General features: G+C 43.0%; 1 protein-coding gene and 1 pseudogene across 6 annotated transcripts in view; one reads left to right on the forward strand and one right to left on the reverse strand.

Moving 5' to 3' along the window:
- TPP2 (tripeptidyl peptidase 2) overlaps window positions 1–2,340 on the reverse strand; it is a 78,085-nt gene extending 75,745 nt beyond the window's left edge. For all 5 annotated transcript variants that reach the window (XR_014794439.1, XR_014794440.1, XM_084876975.1 and 2 more), the window contains exon 1: window positions 2,082–2,340. Coding sequence is in view for 3 of the 5 variants with exons in the window: in XM_084876975.1 (XP_084733101.1) it covers window positions 2,082–2,246 (165 nt within the window). In the remaining 2 variants the exon portion in view is untranslated. The remainder of the gene's footprint in view (window positions 1–2,081) is intronic.
- A 9,197-nt stretch (window positions 2,341–11,537) lies between these two features.
- Window positions 11,538–12,387, forward strand: LOC311620632 (E3 ubiquitin-protein ligase RNF138-like; annotated as a pseudogene). The gene has a single exon. The product of its transcript is annotated as an E3 ubiquitin-protein ligase RNF138-like (transcript).
- Window positions 12,388–19,913: the final 7,526 nt, after the last annotated feature.

The following is a 19,913-nucleotide window of genomic DNA, read 5'->3' on the forward strand; positions in this document are numbered from 1 at the left end:
GTCTAACACTTTTCTTGAGCACTTTAAAAAGTCACAGGTAATCAACCTCAATCAATTTCATAGTGACACTGGGGGATGAGAATTGCTGTTACTGAACAGAGTAATGGAATCACTTGGTAAGCAGACATGGAAAATTCTACTGAAGTATTTTTACTGAGATGGTACTCACCTAAACTCTTCTGATCTTGTTATCCTGACAAAGAACCAGTGAATCATTACCCCAGCTGCACTCTTCCCACTCATCCCTCCCTATAAAAAGTCACATATTGCCCTAGCGCAGGGGTCTTCAAACTACGGCCCGCGGGCCACATGCGGCCCGCAGAGGAGTGTGATCCGGCCCGCCAGGTTTTTTGGGCAGTGAGCGCAGCCGAGGTGTTACAGTAGGAATTAGTAGTTCATATAGTCCGGCCCTCCAGCTCTCTGAGGGACCGTGATCTGGCCCCCACTTTAAAAAGTTTGAGGACCCCTGCAGCGGGTGTGGCTCAGTTGGCTGGGAAGAGTCCTCCCCTACACCAAAAAGGTGGCCAGTTCCATTCCGGGTCAGGGCACATAACCCAGGTTTCCAGTTGGATTCCCCACCAGGCTCACGGGGGAGGCAATCAATCAATGTTTTCTCACACTGATGTTTCTCTGTCTCTCTCCCTCTCTCTTTAAAAAAAACAATAAAGAAAAAAAAAAAGTAAACACATACCACAACAAAATGGAAACCATTACTGCTGAAATAAAGCCTCAATAAGGTTAGAGTCGTCATTCTAAGGCTTCAGAGTTACACTACAACTAACCACTAGATCTACCAGCAGGGGACTCATTATCTGCTCTTCTTCTCATTCACCAAACTGGTTTGTGTTCTACTCCAGAGTGCTGCTAAAGAATTAGCAGGAAGAACTGGAGAGATTCTATAATCAGGCTGGTTCCCTTTCCCCCCTGCATTACATCCTAACCTCCAAAATGCTACCTCAATTATTAGAGCACAATAGAGGGTCCAGAGGACGGAGAGGCATGGGAGGAAGAAGAGAATGATCCCATTTCAGTGTTTAGTGTAGAAAGGAGGATGAAGATACACAGATGAAGCACTGAAGTAAGGGAAAGATCAGCGCACACTACGATTATCCAGGTTAGACTTTTAGGAGGTGGCTCTTGAACAAGATCAGTGAAATTCTGTTTATTACCGGGTTTCAGTAACAACAGGCTGAGACTCAATTGACATACGTCAAACTTTGAAAACTTTTAAGCAGAATACGTTCAATCCAGAGACACATTCTTTAAAGTTACCTTTCAGGATGGCACCCTGATCTAATAATGACTATAAAGGTGCCTGAGGCAAAAACTTAAGTTTTTGTTAAAGTTATGTTGTCTTCTATTTGGAGGCTAAAAAATATAAGTATAATTTAACCAAGTCTGAAGTCCTCCGAAACCAAACTAAATTAAGTTGTCCTTATGTCAAATAAAGACCAAGTAAGCCATGCGTCTCAGGGACCCTGAACGCTGCAGAAGATGGTTTAAAATAGAATACATGAAAGGACCAGAGGAAACGATTCCGGAAGTTGACCGAATTATCACCGTGACACCCGGCTTTCGTGTTTCACGATACACCCTTCTCACCAGAACCAATCCTCCAAACTCTGCAATAAACACGAGTTCTGATAGGTCATTTGCCCATTTTCTCCTCCCCCAACCCCCTAAAGATATAGTAAAAATTGTAAAATCCTCATTTGTAAATAAGACGCCGGCCTGCGCCTGGGGCACGAGGGATCTGCGGAGCCAGGCGGTGCGATGGCGGGAGCCCGAGGGCCCGGGCCCGGCAGCACCTGGGCAGGAAGGGGCTCCCCGGGGCCACGGCGGACCCCGGCGCCCGGCCCGCCGCGCCGCTTTTGTCTGCGTCGGGATCCCCGAGCGGCCGGGGCGCCGGGCCTCCGGGCGCCTGGCCCCCCGCCCGGCCGCCGTGCACTCGTGTCCTCGGCTCCCCTCCAGCGCCCGGCTCCCGCCCGGCCTCCGGGCTCCCAGGCTGCGCCCCTCCGCGCCCCCGGCCCCCCGGCCCCCCGTTCCCCCGCGCCCCGCGCCGGCCTCCGCCGCTCCAGCACCTGCATCCCCGGGGCTCCGGGGTCAACCCCCGTGTCCAGGACGGCGATGAGCACCCCGCGCCCGTCATACTCCGGGTAGCGGCAGAGGAAGGAGGCGGCCCCGGTCTCTTTCTTGGGCAGCAGGCCGTGGAAGGGGAAGGGCTCCTCGGTGGCGGCGGCGGCCATGGGCGCAGGAAGGAAGGCGAGGGAGAGGCAAACTGCCAGGCTGCGCGCGGAAGACGGGCGGGCGCGAGGACACCCGGGCGGCCGCGGGCCTTGGCGAGGGCGAGGGGCGGGGCCACGCCGCCCGCCAATCCCGGCCCGCCAGGCCGCGGCGGCCAATCAGGAGCGGGACGTCAGCTAGCGGCGCGCGCACTCAGGAGCGCCGCCGAGAGCGGCCCCGCGCCGCCGCAGAGGAGGAGGCGGGGCCTGCGAAGGGGCCGGGGGGGGGGGGGGGGGGGGGGTTCGGTGCTGGAACCCGGGCCCTTAAAGGGACGGGCGCGGAATGTGCCGGGTGGGGGGGAGCTGGCCTCGAACCCGAGGGTTCGCGTGTGTCTCGGGCGGAAGCGCTCCTCTAGGGACGGGGTGGGAAATGGGCCAGTATTCTGGAGGTTTGGGACTCCCCTCTCTCCCCACGCTGGCGAGCGATGGTTTCCGAACTGGAGGTTGCGGATGCAAACTTTTCTCCGGTCAGTTTGCGCCTCCACAATGGTTGACAGAACTTAACCCTTTAGAAAGTCGTCGTGCATCAGCAGAATTCCGGACACACGTGGTTAGAGGAGGGTTCTTGGATTCGGGGGCGTGTGATGTGCCCCTTGGACCCAGGCTGGGGAGGAATCTGGGGAGGAATCGGGTGAGACAGCTGCAGTCCATGGGAAGTGAGTGAGTGGTGGGCCCTTCAGGCCTCCAGGAGCAAGGTGGGAAACTGAAGTGGATCCTTCCTATCCATATTGCTTCTGAAAAACATTTATTTTTTTTCTCTTTAAATTGCAGTTCTTGGTTGCTCCTTAAGGTTCTCCATCTACTCCATTATAGAGTCATAATTTGCAGTTTTTCGGCGGCGGCTGTCAATTATTCCATGATGCCCTACTAGCCCTTTAGTGATCTTTATGTCTGTATTTATGCCAGGATAATCTTAATCATCTTAGTCTGCGTGTGTGTGTGTGTGTGTGTGTGTGTGTGTGTGTATCTCCAAGATTTCTTTGGCAACCCGGCGAGGTGTACGGATTCCTTTTCAGAGCAATGTTTTTAAACACATAAAATGAAATATATGATTACAAAAGCAATTATGTTGAAATATAGTCATCAAATGTATGAAAACCACCTTTGTTAAATAGCAATTGTTTTATATATGTGTTTATAGTTGTATGTGTGCTTCAAATAATAGTAGCTAGAACCAAATCTAATAAATTTCCATAACTTCAAAATAGGGAAGAGCACAAATTATATTTTGAAACGTCTGTAACAATCATGCAATAAGGCACTGATTTTTATTGGTGACAGAGCAGCAAACAGTAACTGCTAGTACTATTCTGGTTATTGCCTACATTCCTAGTTGAAGGAAAGTAAGAGTGAAAATAACCTTTTTTTTTTTTTTCTACACGAGTTTTTGAACCCCTCAGATTCTATCATGGATCCTAGGTGTTAAGGGAAGGCCTATGTACACCTTTTTCCAATCCATGGGATTTAGGAGATCCTCCATAAAGTCTCAAGAATTACAGATATGGCTGGGCAATAGTTTTAATTGATTACTTGACAATTTATTCATTTTATAAGTCTCAGAGAATCATTTTCTCTGTAGTAGAGAGGAAAAGGAAAATGCAGTAGTTAATGTTTTCCTTCCTATTCCCAACTGCATGTGTTACCTCTGGAAAATAACTTCAAATTAACAGGCAAGAAAAGAGAAAGACAAATGAAATTTGTCTCTTAAGAAGTTCAGAGAACTTACACTAACAGAATAGAATAGCTTCCAATTTCAAATTAACCATCGTCCAGTCACTTCATTTTACAGATGAGAAAGCAAAGCTAGACAGGTTAACTGACTGCCATAGGTTACAAAATGGGTTAATGAAAGAGCTGCATTTCTTTCCTCACGATTTTATCCCCAATATTTTCTAACACATCAGTTGTGTGGATGAGGAACTGTTCATTATTTAACCATTAGACTCCTGTAACAGTGTTCAAAAAAATTTTTTTTTCATGGATCCCATAAAAATGTTTTGGATATGAGTCTACAGGAGCTGAGCAGGGTTATTAGGGACAGGACATTGTGGACATCAGAGTCATTCTTCGGGTCAGCAGGAGTTGAGCTGACTCAAGACACATGACACACACATTTTATATACCCCTGAAATCACTTTAAGTATGTATTCCGTCCTCTATTCTTGTCTTCAAGTCCCAGTATTCTCCACATTATGAGTTTACACCGCTTCTTTGATGTAATGACATGCTCAGCTAAGGGGAAATCTTTCAATGCTGTGTCTGGGCAAATGGACAAACAGCTTGACAGTTCGTTGGCTAGTGGAAGGGAACAAGCAGAGGATATTTGGAGTAAACAATTAAGACAGAGATAAATAAAACAAGGGCTTAGGAATGGGAGGAGGAGGAGGAAGGGGAGGACAGGACACAATAGGTCAGTCACCCTATCTGGGGTACAGTAATAGGCAAGTCACTCAACAACCTCCCACCTTGCATTGTGCAAAGCAGGAAATGGGGAGCCAGGTGTTCTTAATGCCCACCTCCCGTCGCCATCACCTGCCAGCTGAGCTGCAAGCCAATGCAGCGTTAGGAAGAGGCAAAACTTCCCATGAGCCACTTTCTTTGTAACTATTGCTGCACCATATCATTTAGAGAAATTGTTGTTAATCCTCACCTGAGGATATTTTGTCCGTTGATTTTTAGACAAAGTTGGGGGTGGATGGCAGGAGCGATATGAGACATGTGGATTGGTTGCCGGTATCCTGGCCTGGGCAGGGAACGAACTCAGATCTGGCTGGACCTTTCAGTGTACGGTCAGATGCTCTGACCACTGAGCCACACTGGCCAGGATGAGAATAATTTTTAATCAAGCTCCAAAACCGTGGCAAGCATGTCAAACTCATGGCCCACGGGCCGCATGCCTTGTTTCTCTGGCCTGTGTTAGCCTTTGAGTTGTGTGTATGGAAACTAGCACACTGTAGAGACTGTGAAATCCTGCACAGCATTTACAGTGAGGCTACTCCTCCTTGTAGGCGGCACCCAGGCAGTCACTGAGTGAAGTGGGAACACTAGGCTGATCAGTTCCTGGGAGATGGGGAACTTCTTTGACAGCTGAGTTAGGCTGAAGGACTCCCCACCCGATTTGCTAGAAGCCTTTTCTAGACTCCCCATGTTAGTCCCCATGATACTTCCACCTAACCTTCGCTTCTGTCTTCTTTACTCAGAGTCAGACTGCATACGGGCCTGATGGCTCTCCCAGCCTTTTGTGGGCCTTTGACTGTTTTCCCTTGCGCAGACATTCCCCCGCAATAACATCCATGCTCCTTTAAGCCCTTCTTGTCATCAAAGTCCTTCTGCTTTCCAAGGACCCAAACTAAAATGGCTCACACCAAAGAAACTGGGGTTCAGATGCTTAAAGCTTCACCATTGCTGCCCCTGGAAGGCAAAAGCCATCCTTACCATTCCAAGTACTCCTGCTTCCTGGGCATCTCTCCAGGCAGCCAGGAAGTGCTTACTGACTGCACTGGAATGTTTACTGGTCGTAAAGTGTTAGGCACATGCCTGTTTCCAGCTGTAAAGAGGCTGGGAGACTGAGTTCTCTGACTTCTTGAATGGACAAACAAGACTGACAACGTGGGAAATTCTGTAAACACTGGAAGGATTTGCAAAAGATGATTATTAATGAATAAGATTTGTTAATCACAGCAAATGTATATATATATATATATATATATATATATACATATATGCATATTATAGATTATTAGGTATCATGTTATACACACACACACACACACACACACACACACATATATATATATATATATATATATGTGTGTTACTTAGGAATATATATGCCTAATATAAGTATATAGAGGGTTGGGCAAAAGTAGGATTACAGTTGTGAGTACGTGAAACAGTTTATTCTTATTTATTTTTGTACTATTTTCCATACACACAACTTTAAACCCTACTTTTGCCCAACCTATATCTACCTATAGATAGATAGATAGATATAGATATAGATATATACACATATATCTAATGTATGTATGTATTTTATATGAGTAATCTAGATGACCATATATATATATATATATATATATATATATATATATATATATATATATATTTTAGAGACCCGGTGCATGAAATTCATGTACAGGGGGTGTGTCCCTCAGCCCAGCCTGCACTCTCTCCAATCTGGGACCCCTATTGGGATCTGGCCTAAACAGGCAGTCAGACATCTCTCTTACATTCCAGGACTGCTGGCTCCCAACTGCTTGCCTGTCTGCCTTCCTGATTGCCCCTAACCATTTCTGCCTGCCAGCCTGATCACCCCCTAACCACTCTCCTCCCAGCCTGATTGATGCCTAACTGCTCCCCTGCCAGCCTGATTGCCCCTAACTGCCCTCCCCTGCAGGCCTGGTCACCCCAACTTTCCTCCTCTGCCAGCCTGGTCATTCCTAACTGCCCTCCCCTGCAGGCTTGATCACCCACAACTGCCCTCTTTTGCAGGCCTGGTTTCTCCCAACTGCCTTCCCCTGCTGGCCATCTTGTGGTGGCCATCTTGTGTCCACATGGGAGCAGCCATCTTGTGTGTTGGAGTAATGGTCAATCTGCATATTACTCTTTTATTAGATAGGATAGAGGCCTGGTGCACTGATGGGGGCTAGCTGGTTTGCCCCGAAGGGTGTCCTGGATCAGGGTGGGGGTTCCCTTGGGGAATGGGATAGCCTGGGCAAAGGGCCTGTGGTGGTTTGCAGGCCAGCCATGCCCTCCGGTGACCCAAGTGGAGGCCCTGGTATCTGGGATTTATTTACCTTCTACAATTGAAACTTCATAGCCTTGAGAGAAGCCAAGCCTACTGCTCTCTCCAGCTCCATGGCTGCAGCCATTTTTGTTGGGATTTATTTATCTTCTATAATTGAAACTTTGTAACCTTGAGTGGAAGCCTGGGCCAGCCAGGGTGTGCATAAAGCTTGGCTTCCTCCATTGCTGGGGAAACTCAAGCCTCCTGCTTGTTCCATGGCCGCAGCCATCTTTATTGGGTTAATTTGCATACTCGCTCCTAACTGACTGGTGGGCATGGCTTGTGGGTATAGCAGAGGTATGGTCAATTTGCATATTGCTTTTTTATTATATAGGATGTGTGTTATGTATGTTTATATAGACATGTATATATCATTACTTAGGTACATATATATGATATACTATATATGATATTTAAGATAACTGTGTATATGTATACATGCACATATGTGTGTGTGTATATATCCTATATAATAAAAGCCTAGGTGGCATCATACCCTCACATGATGGCATCACAAGATGGTTGCTACAAGATGGCCGCATGCACAGTGGAGGTGGGTCCTGGCAGAGGAGATGGGTTGCAGCAGGGGAGGGCATTTGTAGGCAATCAAGGCCACCAGGTTGCGGGGGCTGGGGGGGGGGGGGGAGTTGGGGGTGATTAGGCTGGCAGGGGAGAGCAGTTGGGGAAATCAGGCCGGCGGGGGTCGGGGGGTGGTATTTGGGGCCAATCAGGCCCTGGCAGGGGAGGATAGTTGAGGGCATCAGGCCAGCAGGGGAGGGCAATTATGGGCAATCAGGCCAGCAGGGGAGGGCAGTTATTGGCGATCAGACCAGCAGGGGAGCAGTTAGGCATCAATCAGGCTGGCATGGGAGCGGTTAGGAGCCAGTGGCCCCGGATTGTGAGAGGAATGTCCCAGAGAGAGTGCAGGCCAGTTTGAGGGACACTCCCATGCATATATATATGGAATTATATTTAAGAAATCACTAGCCACCACAGAATAAAGCTTCCCAATCATATTTATCCTCTGAGGCCTTAGAGCAGGACAGGTAGGATCTGGCTAATGAGCCCCCAGGGTTGGTTGCGATAGACTGTGAGCAGCCTCTACCATTTACTTCAATGTTTCATACAAATAATCACATTTTCTGTCTAAAAGGTTACAAAACTCTGAAATAAGGGATGAAAATATTAGATCTGATTGCATCTATCTTTTCAGGAACCTAGATGAAAACTGGTAGTAATAAATTCTTAGTGTGGGTCAGATATATATGTGTATAATATGGTAAGTGTCCCTCCCTCCATCTGACCAGTTGCACTGACCACCAGGGGGCAGACGCTCAATACAGGAGCTACCGAGCTATAGTAACTTGGCCATGGCGGTTCTAGGTGACATACTGTACCCTGAAACCAGAGAGGAGGGAGCCCGATTTCTGTGCCCATTTCTGTAGCCTTCTCCAGAAACAGTCACTGGAATCTTCAGCGAAGAACTGATTAGAAGCTGATTCTCAGTCAGTATAGTACAGGCTGTGCTGTGACAACATGGAAGCCCAAATTTCAGTGATATCAAAGACATTTTTTTCTTATGCTTGGCCCTGCTCCAATTCAATTCACTCTTGAATCCAGGTTGAAGGAGCAAATACTAACTGGAACCTTGCTGGTCACCAGGGCAGGGAAATGAGAATATGGGGAAACATGTATTGGCTCTTAAAGCTTCCATCACTTCTGCTCACACTTCATCGGTTACAGCAAGTCCCACATTCAAGGGGGCAGAGAAACAACAGTTCTGTCATGTGCCAGAGGGAACAATAATCAGGATGTTTGAATAGTCTTATTTACTACCATAGGTAAATAGGAATGCGCATCTCAACTTGAAGAGTCTGAAATTCTCTAGTCTTCTTTGAATTGTCCATCCTTCCGGAAATGTTGTGAATTAGCACATAGAATTCTTCTTCTTTCTTGTTAGTACCTGCATACTATTTATTTGTCTGGGCATGTCATCATTTACTTAGCCATGTGAGTTTGTTTTAAAATTTCTTCTTCTCACCGAAACCAGTTTGGCTCAGTGGATAGAGCGTCGGCCTGTGGACTGAAGGGTCCCGGGTTCGATTCTGGTCAAGGGCACATACCTGGGTTGGGGGCACATCCCCAGTAGGAGGTGTGCAAGAGGCAGCTGATTGGTGATTCTCTCTCATTGATGTTTCTAACTCTCTATCCCTCTCCTTTCCTCTCTGTAAAAAATCAATAAAATATATTTTAAAAAAATAAAATTTCTCTTCCTCCTCCTCCTCCTCTTCCTCCTCCTCTTCTTCTTTCTTCTTTCTTCTTCTTTTGTTAATCCTCACCCAAAGATGTGTTTATTGATTTTAGAGAGAGAGAGAGAAAGAAACATCGGATCTGCTTTCTCTCATATGTGCCCTGATCAGGAATTGAACCTGGGAACTTTGTTGTACAGGATGAAACACCAACCAACTGAGCCACACTGGCCAGGACTAAAAAATCTCTTCTTTGTGAAGTTGAAAATGAGTACTTCCCTTCAAGTGTAGTTGTTTCCAAAACAAATCTTTCTGGCTATAAAATGCTTCATTTACTTTAGTTCTGACAAAGTCAGCTTTCCATATATAGCTTATATTAGCCTCACTTCCATCCTCAGAGAAATTTAGCCCTCAGTTCCTGCTAAGTGGGCAGGAAGAATGTAGCACATATGCCATAATTATTTTGTTCCAACCCAATTGCTGATATATATGAGCCAAAACATACTCCCACTGGATTCTAGGAGAGTAAATCATGTTTACATTGACATATATGAATTAAATGGTGCAATGAAATTGTTTAGGGATAGTTCCTGCTTGCTATTACTTCACTGCAATAGAGTCATGAGTCTTGGGACCGGTTTAGGCCTGGATCAGCCAGACTGTTGTTATCTCCAGCACCTGGTTGGAATTTCTTAAGTCCCACCCATCTGCCTGATCTTGGAGTGCCAGAAAAAAAACCATCTTAGGCGTAGGATTCCAATTAAAGGCTAATCCTAATGATGATCCTGAATACCTTGACTTGAACAAAGAAGCATTGAATATGCTAATAAAAGCACTTACAAGTTAAGGGATCTTGTCTTCTAGGACTAGTTCTGACACTAATTAGCTTCATGACATTAAACAAAACCTCAGTGTCCTCGATTCCAAATCTGAAGGTTATATCAGAGTTAAATGGTACAAGGTCCATTCTACAGCCGCAATGCGTAATTGGTATTACTATAATGTGTCCGGTAGGTATTAGAATGTCAATGTCCTGAGGCTGGTCATAGTGTCTGGCTACCACTACCATTCATGCAGTGGGTTACCTAAAGTTAGGACTTAAAGTAGGCAAACCAATTAAAATGCTTTAAAAATTTTTTTTTTAGTTTGCATGAAATCAATTTAGGTATATAGTCATTATGCCTTATAAGTCTGTTTCCTTGAGGTAAGTAGGTCAAACAATTTACTCCATAATTTGGGAAAGATAATATAGATAGCTAAGTTTTTACTGTTTTTAGAACTTAATTTTTAAAAACAAAATACATCTCCAATCTCATACAACTATTCTTTTTTTCCTTTAATGAAAGGATGACAAGTGGAGGACAGTTTATAAAAATCACTTTAGTGTGTGTGTGTGTGTCCACATATACTGGGGCAGTAGCATTAGGAATGGCAAACAGATTTTTGAAGTCTTCTGAAACTAAGTATTTGCTTAGAAAAAAACAATTTCAATATGTTCAGGAAACTTTATTGGGGTGTTCTGAGGTGGGTTCATGAATGCAGAAAGCATTAAGGAGAAAGCAGAGAGGAAAGAAAAGACTTCAATAAAATAAAGTCTCTGTTTATTAATAAAGTCTGAGTTTTTAAATACATATTTGTTCATTTAAAAAGAACTAGGTGTATGGGTTAATAATATGGATTTTGTAATCAAAGAAAACATGGTAATTTCAAGAGAAACATCAAAAGTGCTTTATTCAAAGTAATGTCCATCGCTAGCAACACATTTCCCCCATCTTTCAGGTAATTAGTGGACACTGTCCCAGTAGAACTTTTCTTGTTTTGAGGCAAACCATTCAGAGACCCAATTTTCCACTTCTTCATACATTTTGAAGTGCTGCTCAGAAAGTGCTTGTGCCATCGATCAGAACAAGTGGTAATCTGAAGGAGCAAGATCTGGTGAAAACATCGGGTAGGTTAATACTTCCCAGGCAGGATCTGTTAATGGGTCTTTAACTGGGTTTGAAGTGTGTGATGTGTGCGTTATCATGAAGCAAAATTACTTTGCCATGTCTTCCGGCCCATTATGGTCGTTTTATGATCAAAGCATGGTTCAAATTAACCTGGACATTCTTTGTCTTTCACATCAAAACCATCAGTTTGAAAGCATTTAAACCAGCCTTCACGGTGCAGGGAGTCGGGCCCGGGCCGCCACTGCCACCACGGCCACCGCCACCGGGATTCCCCGCCCCCGCCATGTCCGAGGACCCTTCGAGGGCCGCCTCCTACACCGAGGACAACTTCTACTGCCCCGTGTGCCAGGAGGTGCTCAGGACTCCGGTGCGGACCGCGGCCTGCCAGCACGTTTTTTGTAGAAAATGTTTCCTGACTGCAATGAGAGAAAGTGGAATACACTGTCCGCTCTGCCGTGGAAATGTGACTAGAAGAGAAAGAGCATGTCCGGAGCGGGCCTTAGACCTTGAAAACATCATGAGGAAGTTATCTGGTAGCTGCAGATGCTGTGCAAAGCAGATTCAATTTGAATCTGAGACATCGTTAGAAATCTTGTAAGAAGTATCAAGATGAATGTGGTGTTTCTGCTATCATTCCAAACTTTCAGATTTCTCAAGATTCAGTAGGGAACAGTAATAGGAGTGAAGCATCTACATCTGATAACATAGAAACTTATCAAGAGAATACAAGTTCTGGGCATCCCACCCTTAAGTGTCCCTTGTGTCAAGAATCAAATTTTACCAGACAGCGTTTACTGGATCACTGAAACAGTAATCACCTATTTCAGATAGTTCCTGTGACATGTCCTATTTGTGTGTCTCTTCCTTGGGGCGATCCTAGCCAGATTACTAGGAATTTCGTTAGTCATCTAAATCAAAGACATCAGTTTGATTATGGAGAATTTGTGAATCTTCAGCTAGATGAGGAAACCCAGTATCAAACTGCTGTTGAAGAATCTTTTCAAGTAAACATCTGAAGGCTACAGACATCTGAGCATCATTGTACCTGCAAGTGCCATCTTTAAGGAGAAAACTACATGCAGCCACCATTTCAATAAGGATGTGTATATTAATAAAAGCAATTCAGTCTATAAAATAAATAAATAAATAAATAAATAAATAAACCAGCCTTCACAAGAATCTTGAGATGGAGCATATTCACCATAAGTTTCCCAAAGTATATGATAGCTTTCAACAGCACTTTTCTTCAAAATAATGAATTAAAACTTCCCGCAAATGCTCTTTATTTGGCATGAAATTCGACATTTTTAAGTATAAAAATATCTATGATGTTAACACCTTCCGAAAATTTGACTTAAAAAATTTTGAAGCTTGTTGTCAAAACAACAAAATAGAATACATATCAAATCACATATATGTCAACATAAGTGTAACTCCATCTATTGAAAAAATCCACATTATTAATTGGTACACCTAGTAAAAATTACATTGTATATATAATACACACATGCCCATGCATGTACACACACACACACACACACACACACACACACACACATATACCACATTGAGAATTAAGAATTAGTTATCACTTGAATACTGAGGGAAATATTTTCTTAACCAGTATCTTCAAACTAGCCTAGTGATCTGAATCACCTCATGCTCTGCTCTCTTTCTGACCTGATGAATTAGAATGTTTATGGGAGGTTTATGAGAATCTATATTTTAAACAAAGATCTAGGCAATTCTTCTCAGGAAGTTTGGAAAACTGCTCAATGGGACTGACTTGCTGTACCCCATTCTAAGATAGTGTTGCAGAGCAGAGAATTAAAATGAAAAGTTTTTCATATTTTTTATTACAGGCCTGGTGCATGTATTCGCGCACCGGTGGGGTCTCTGGGCCTAACCCGTGGGGATCAGGCCAAAACCGGCTCTCCAACATCCCCTGAAGGGTCCCAGATTGCAAGAGGGCAGTTCTCAGGTGACGCACCCCAGAATCGGGCCCCTTCCTCTCTGGTTCTGGTGTGTCACCTAAGAATTACAGCTGCCAAGTCACTGCAGCTCAGCAGCTCCCGCATTGAGCATCTGTCCCCTAGTGGTCAGTGCGAATCATAGCAACTGGTCGGATGGTCGCTTAGGCTTTTATATATAAAGATTCCATGGGATAGGGTGCCAGTAACCAATGTATTGCTTCTCAGTCTCAAAAGCTCCCTTCTCTGCCCTGCTTTGATCCTGGAGCTGCACCCTATAAATATGTCTTCCTTGCCAGATGGCACACTTAAGCTTTCTATAGTTTTCTATGGTTGTTCCAATTTATCTCCTTCTTCAACTTTCTTAAGAATCTAATAGGAGTATTCTTTCTTCCCCATCTTTGAAACTGTTTGTTCGAGGATCTCCACACCGGTAAATTGGAAGGCTGATTCTCATGTTTTCACTTGACCATCATCAGTCATATTTGACACAGCTGAATGTTGTTTCCTCCTGGATAGACCTGCTTTGAATTTCAAACAAAAACCTTTGGTCTTCTCCCCATCTTCCTGTTTCCATGCTTCTGTTTCCTTTTCTGGTTCCTCCTTTTCTCCCAACCTGTGAATTGTAGAATAGCATGCCATGTGCCTCAGTTCTTGCACTTCTCTTTTCTATCTACACCTAACTCCCTCAAGGATGAAATCTTGGAACATGGCCTTTAGGATCATCTACATCCTAAAGATTTCAAAATTTGAAATCTCCAGCTTGTCTCTCTCTTTCCTAAATTTCACTTGATATCTAATATCTGATATCTACTTAGTTACTTAGTAGGAATATCAAATTTACATGCTTCAAAACTTAATTGCTGATCTTCCCCAAATCTGTTCTTCCTTGAGTGATCCCCTTCTCAGTTACTGGAAACTTCATGTTTCTAGTTGCTTAGGCCAAAAACATTGGAATCCTCCTGTCCCCTCACTCTTTTATCATTAGTCCAACTCATTAGCAAAACCTATTTGCTCTGTCTTCAAAATATACCCAGAATCCATCACTTCTCATAAACTCCACTGCTGACTCTTTCACCCAAGCCAACAGGATAGATTATGTGGATTCTACATAGCTGCTTCTATCAGGATAGGCTAGACCAGTGGTCGGCAAACTGTGGCTCGCTAGCCACAGGCGGCTCTTTGGCCCCTTGAGTGTGGCTCTTCCACAAAATACCATGTGCAGGCGCGCACGTACAGTGCGATTGAAACTTCTGGCCCACGCATAGAAGTCGGTTTTCAGCTCTCAAAAGAAATTTCAATCGTTGTACTGTTGATATTTGGCTCTGTTGGCTAATGAGTTTGCCAACCACTGGGCTAGACTATGGTGTCGTCAAAGTGACCTTCTGTCTCAGTCTGTTCAGCACACTGTAACAAAATACCAAAATACCATGGACTGGGAGGCAAAAGGATGACTTTTGTAGTAGCAATGGTTTTAAAGCCAGAGCAGTGATATCATATTTAGTTGATTGCTTAGAACTCATAGTTCTAAGAGAAGAGACTGTGTCACTGCGGCCAGTGTTACTCTCCTCTAACAGGGCATTCTGCCACCTGCAGAAGATGCTTTCCCCTAACTAAGGTGCTGCCCATAAAGTAAGGGCATAGTATTTGGTACTTAGTAAGAACTCAGAAAATGGTCGGTGTTACTAACAAAGTTGGGTTGAAACCTAGATTCTTAGTTTTCTCTATTATCACTTAATTGTGGGCCATCCTGAACATCCCAGTTAGAGCTGTTCACAGGGTCCGACCTTCTAACAACTATTTTAGAATGTCCACTATTCCTACCAAAAACTGAGCATTAGCTACAAAAATTCCTTCAAAAATTGGTTATTTGGGGATAGGTGGCCAAGTGAAAAAGTTGTAAAATATATCTTTTCCTTGTTCTATTCTTCAATAAAATATATTTTATTCCATTTGCAATAGAATTTACTAGGTATAAAAATGATATTCTCACAATAAAAAAAGCTATAGAATAACAACAATTCTTAAGCAAATAAGAGTAGACTTTTGTGGTACAAACTTCCAATTATAAAATAAAGTCATGGAAATGTAATGTACAGTATGGTGATTATGATTAATAATACTGTACTGCTTATTTTGAAACCTGCTAAGAGAGTAAAGCTTAAAAATTCTCATCACAAGGAAAATATTTTGCAACCATGTATATTGACATACTAACTAGACATACTGGGCTGATCATTTTGCAACATATGCAAATATTGAGTCATTATGTTGTACACCTGAAACTAATAAAATGTTTATGTCAATTATACCTCAATTAAAAGACAGACTAGATTACCTCTTTGGTTAATATCACACCAGTTTATGAGTTATATTGAGTATTTCATACCTTAAATTCCACCCCCCCCCCCACAGCTGTATAGAGGTATAATATTGATGTGCAAAAAACTGCATATAATTAATGTATATAATTTGATGGATTTAGAAATATGTATACACTTATGTTACCATCACCACAATCCAGGTAATAAACATACCAATTATCTCCAAAAGTTGCCTTGTGTCCTTTGTGTGTGGGCAGGTATTAAGAACACTAACAGGCCAGGACAGGTTTGGCTCAGTGGATAGAGCATCGCCTGCGGACTAAAAGGTCCCGGGTTCGATTCCGGTCAAGAGCATGTATCTTGGTTGCAGGCACATCCCCAGTGGGGGGTGTGCAAGAGGCAGCTGGTCAATGTTTCTCTCTCATCGATGTTTCTAACTCTCTGTCCCTCTCAATTCCTCTCTGTGTAAAATCAATAAAATATATTAAAAAAAACAAACAAAACACTAACAGGAGATCTACCCTCTTAACAAATTTATAAGTCCACAAGGACCTATTGTTATGTATGGGCTCTATGTTGCACAGTAGTTCTCTGGAACTTATTCATCTCACATAATTGTAACTTTATACCCATTGAACAACTCATGTTTCCTCCCCTGTCCTCTGGTAATTACCATTTTGTTGTTTACATCTATGCCTTGGATATTTTAGATGCCTAATAAGATAACTCATGCAGTATTTCTCCTTCTGTGGCTGACTTACTTCTCTTAGCATAGTATCTTTCAGGTCCATTCATGTTGTAAAAAATGTAGAATTTCATTATTTTTTAAGGCTGAATATTTTTCCATTGTATGTATACAGTAAAATTTCCTTATTCATTGATCTGTTGGTGGACATTTGAATTATTTCCATATCTTGGCTATTATGAATAATGCTGCAGTGAACATGGGAGTGCAGATAGCTCTTGAAGATCCTGATTTCAATTCTCCTGGATATATACCCAGAAGTGGGATTGCTGGAGTATATGGCAGTTCATTTTTAATTTTTTGAATGACCCCCATACTGCTTTCCATAGCAGCCACACCATTTAACATTCCCATCAAGAGTGTACAACGGTTCCTATTTTTCCACATCCTTGCCAACACTTAAAAAAAAAAAAAAGCCATCCTCACAGGTGTGAGGTGATACATTATTGTGATTTTGATTATAACTAAAAACATCCTAATTCCACTGCTCTGAAATAGAGAACAATAACCAATTATATATATAAAGATTTCATTTAACATAGTATCATTCACACTTTCAGTGTTTAAAAATTAATGGATATGTCAAATATTTTGAACCACTTCCAATCTTTGAATATTTAAATTATTTCTAAGGTTTTGCTTTGATAAGTAATGCTGTAGCAAATATCCTTACTAAAATAAAATCTTGATTGCATCTCTGATTATTCCCAGAATTTTGGAATTTTTCAAAGTGCATGAACATTTTTAAGTTTTTTAGTCATAATGCACAAAAAATTTCAGATTTAAATTTTGAAAAACTGAACTTGCGGAAAATAAATGTTCATGAACTGACAAGAAATAAATATGTAAGCAAAAAGACTTTCTCCATAGAACCTTGATGGCCAGCTTTTTGAGAGAATTTCAAGGCAGATGGACCAAAGACATTTTCGGATGTTAGATTATATAGCTTAGCAGATTCAGAGTGGAGCACTTGGTAGAAAGCAGCCAGAGAGAGTTCTCATTCAAGGGCTCTGAAAGAAGCGTTCTCAGCCTTGGTCAATCCTAATGATGAATTGACTTTGTAAAATGGTTAGAACTCTTCTTGACACAGGGTGAGGGACCAGAAAGTGCTGTTTTGCTTAAAGTGTTCTAATATTTACAGTGGTTACACTGGGAAGTAAAGTATGAATGTGAATGTTGCAGGAAAAAGCATGCTGGTGTTGTCACCAGATGACGGGACCTCAGTTCTTGCATTGACTTCAGAGAGAGGAAGGGAGAGGGCGAGAGAAACATCAATGATGAGAATCATGGATTAGCTGCCTCCTGCACTTCCCCTACTGGGGATTGAGCCTGCACCCTGGCATGTGCTCTGGCTGGGAATCAAACCGTTACCTCCTCCTTCATGGTCAATGCTCAACCACCAAGCTACACCTGCTAGGCCAGTAGTCTGCAAACTGTGGCTCGTGGGCCACATGTGGCTCTTTGGCCCCTTGAGTGTGGCTCTTCCACAAAATACCACAGCCTGGACGAGTCTATTTTGAAGAAGTGGTGTTAGAAGAAGTTTAAGTTTAAAAAATTTGGCTCTCAAAAGAAATTTCAATCGTTGTACTGTTGATATTTGGCTCTGTTGACTAATGAGTGTGCCGACCACCCAGTACTTGTGTTCTTGAAAGATTTCAATCAAGACACAAAGTGTAGCAAAGTAACTAAGAATTTATTGGCTGTAGCAAAAATATACTTAGAACAGTGAAACCAGGAAGGGCATAGAAGTACCAGGAGAGCCTAGGCTGGGCTGCTTTGGCTCACTGGGAAGACAGAGAAAAGAGGGCCTTGGAGACAGTTCAGGGGGTTAGCCCAGGATCAGCTGCCATTGCCCATTGCTCCCTGGTTGCGAGTCTCCTGGGGATCCTTAGAGGGAAGACAGGAAAGGGAATGTCAGGGGTGTGCTCCCCTGGGGAAGAGCACTCACTGGGTCCTTCATCCTGAGGGTATTTCTCTCTCGCAGGTGGAAATCTCAGGGGAGGGTCTCAACAGAATAGCTTTCCAGGTGTGCTTTTTCATTTCAGGTCAAGGTCTCCACTGATTAGTCAGAGCCAGGGCAGGGGGTCACTAGTCAGTACAGCTGGCCCTGAGGTAGCCATAGCATCACTTGTCTGGTTTTGCTGCTTCTCTGGGCCTGGAGCTGAAGCACAAAGGAGGCCTAGATGTTATCTTTAGGGAGGAAAAGGTCAGGGGTTTGAAACCACATGACCAGCAAGCAATATGTTAAGGGAGGAAAGGCTACCCTGGGGGCGAGGTCCTTGTTTTCCCAGTCTTGCTCCTTGCCAGGGATCTGGGGCTTCCTTACCCAGGTGAGTTTCTGTACCTGACCCATCATCCTCACTTTGCTCATGTCTAACTGCCTATAACAGTGTGGCCACAAACTTACACTGTGTTCAGTTTTAAAATTATAATACTATTATAAGTATCTTCAACAGGAGTAAAAATTTCTAAATTCTTTTATATACATAAACTTTGATTAAATATCTCTCTCTGTGTGTGTGTGTGTGCGCGCGTGTGTGTGTGTGTGTGTGAGCAAATCCTAGAAAATGTGGATATATGAAAAGCACTTTAGGTTTTTATCTCAGCATTGGTTTTGCAACAGTGCCACCTTCTGGTTTGAGCTTGCCTTTACAAGCCAGTATGTCCAGACCCATGCCACCCTGCTAGGTAAATTGTGATTTTGTGTGATATTTTTGTGAATGAGCTGTGGTAAATCAATCCCAGCAGACTGCCCCTAAAGATGCTGGCCCAAGATAGGTGCTAGAGATAACACACACACACACACACACACACAGAATGTAGGAAATACAAAGAAAAGAGAACCAAGAAGTTATGCCAAGCATATAAACGAACCAATAATGTGTCTACACTCAGAATGCTTCTTTGCTCCTGATTGATCAAGTCTCCTCTGGAAAGATACAAGTGAACTAAAAGAGTTACATAAGAAGTCAAATTAAATGATTGTGTCCAAGACACACACACACTCTCTCTTAAAAGCTGGGGTGTAAATTAGTCAGGAACCACCTAGATGAATCTTGTTGGCCACTAGAGACACTTGCTTAGCTTTCATATAAACATTTGAATGTTGCCAAATTAAAATTTAGTCAATATAAAGCTACACCTTTTAAACCTCAGTCCCCTCACCTTCTAATCTTTTAAGTATGAAGTTAAAATTTGAGACAACTGCCTCAACATACTCAGATTTTAATAAAATCTCCACTTTTATTTTGGTAAAAATAATGCATTATAGTAATTTGTATTCAACAGAACTATTCAGATTCAAAATTAAAATTACTTATTCCTAAAGTACATGATATACACAGTCTCCTTTTGTTCACTTTTTCACTCAGAGAAACTTGTAGACGTTGAGTGAGAGTCTCTCTGTTATAGGAAAACCCTTGAATTAGAGTATAAAGTTCAAGGACTTCCCCCTACACTGCTTCATGGATCCAGTCTCAGGATAAGGATAAGAAAATACCCACCTTTCAATTGCTTCTAGCTAACAAAAAAAGCAGCACTTTTTTTTTAGTAGCAACAATTTACTTGAAGTAAATCTCACAAGTGATGAACGTAACTTAAATCGA

This window comes from Pipistrellus hanaki (assembly GCF_964339955.1).
Source record: "Pipistrellus hanaki genome assembly, chromosome: 3".
Classification (NCBI taxonomy): domain Eukaryota; kingdom Metazoa; phylum Chordata; class Mammalia; order Chiroptera; family Vespertilionidae; genus Pipistrellus; species Pipistrellus hanaki.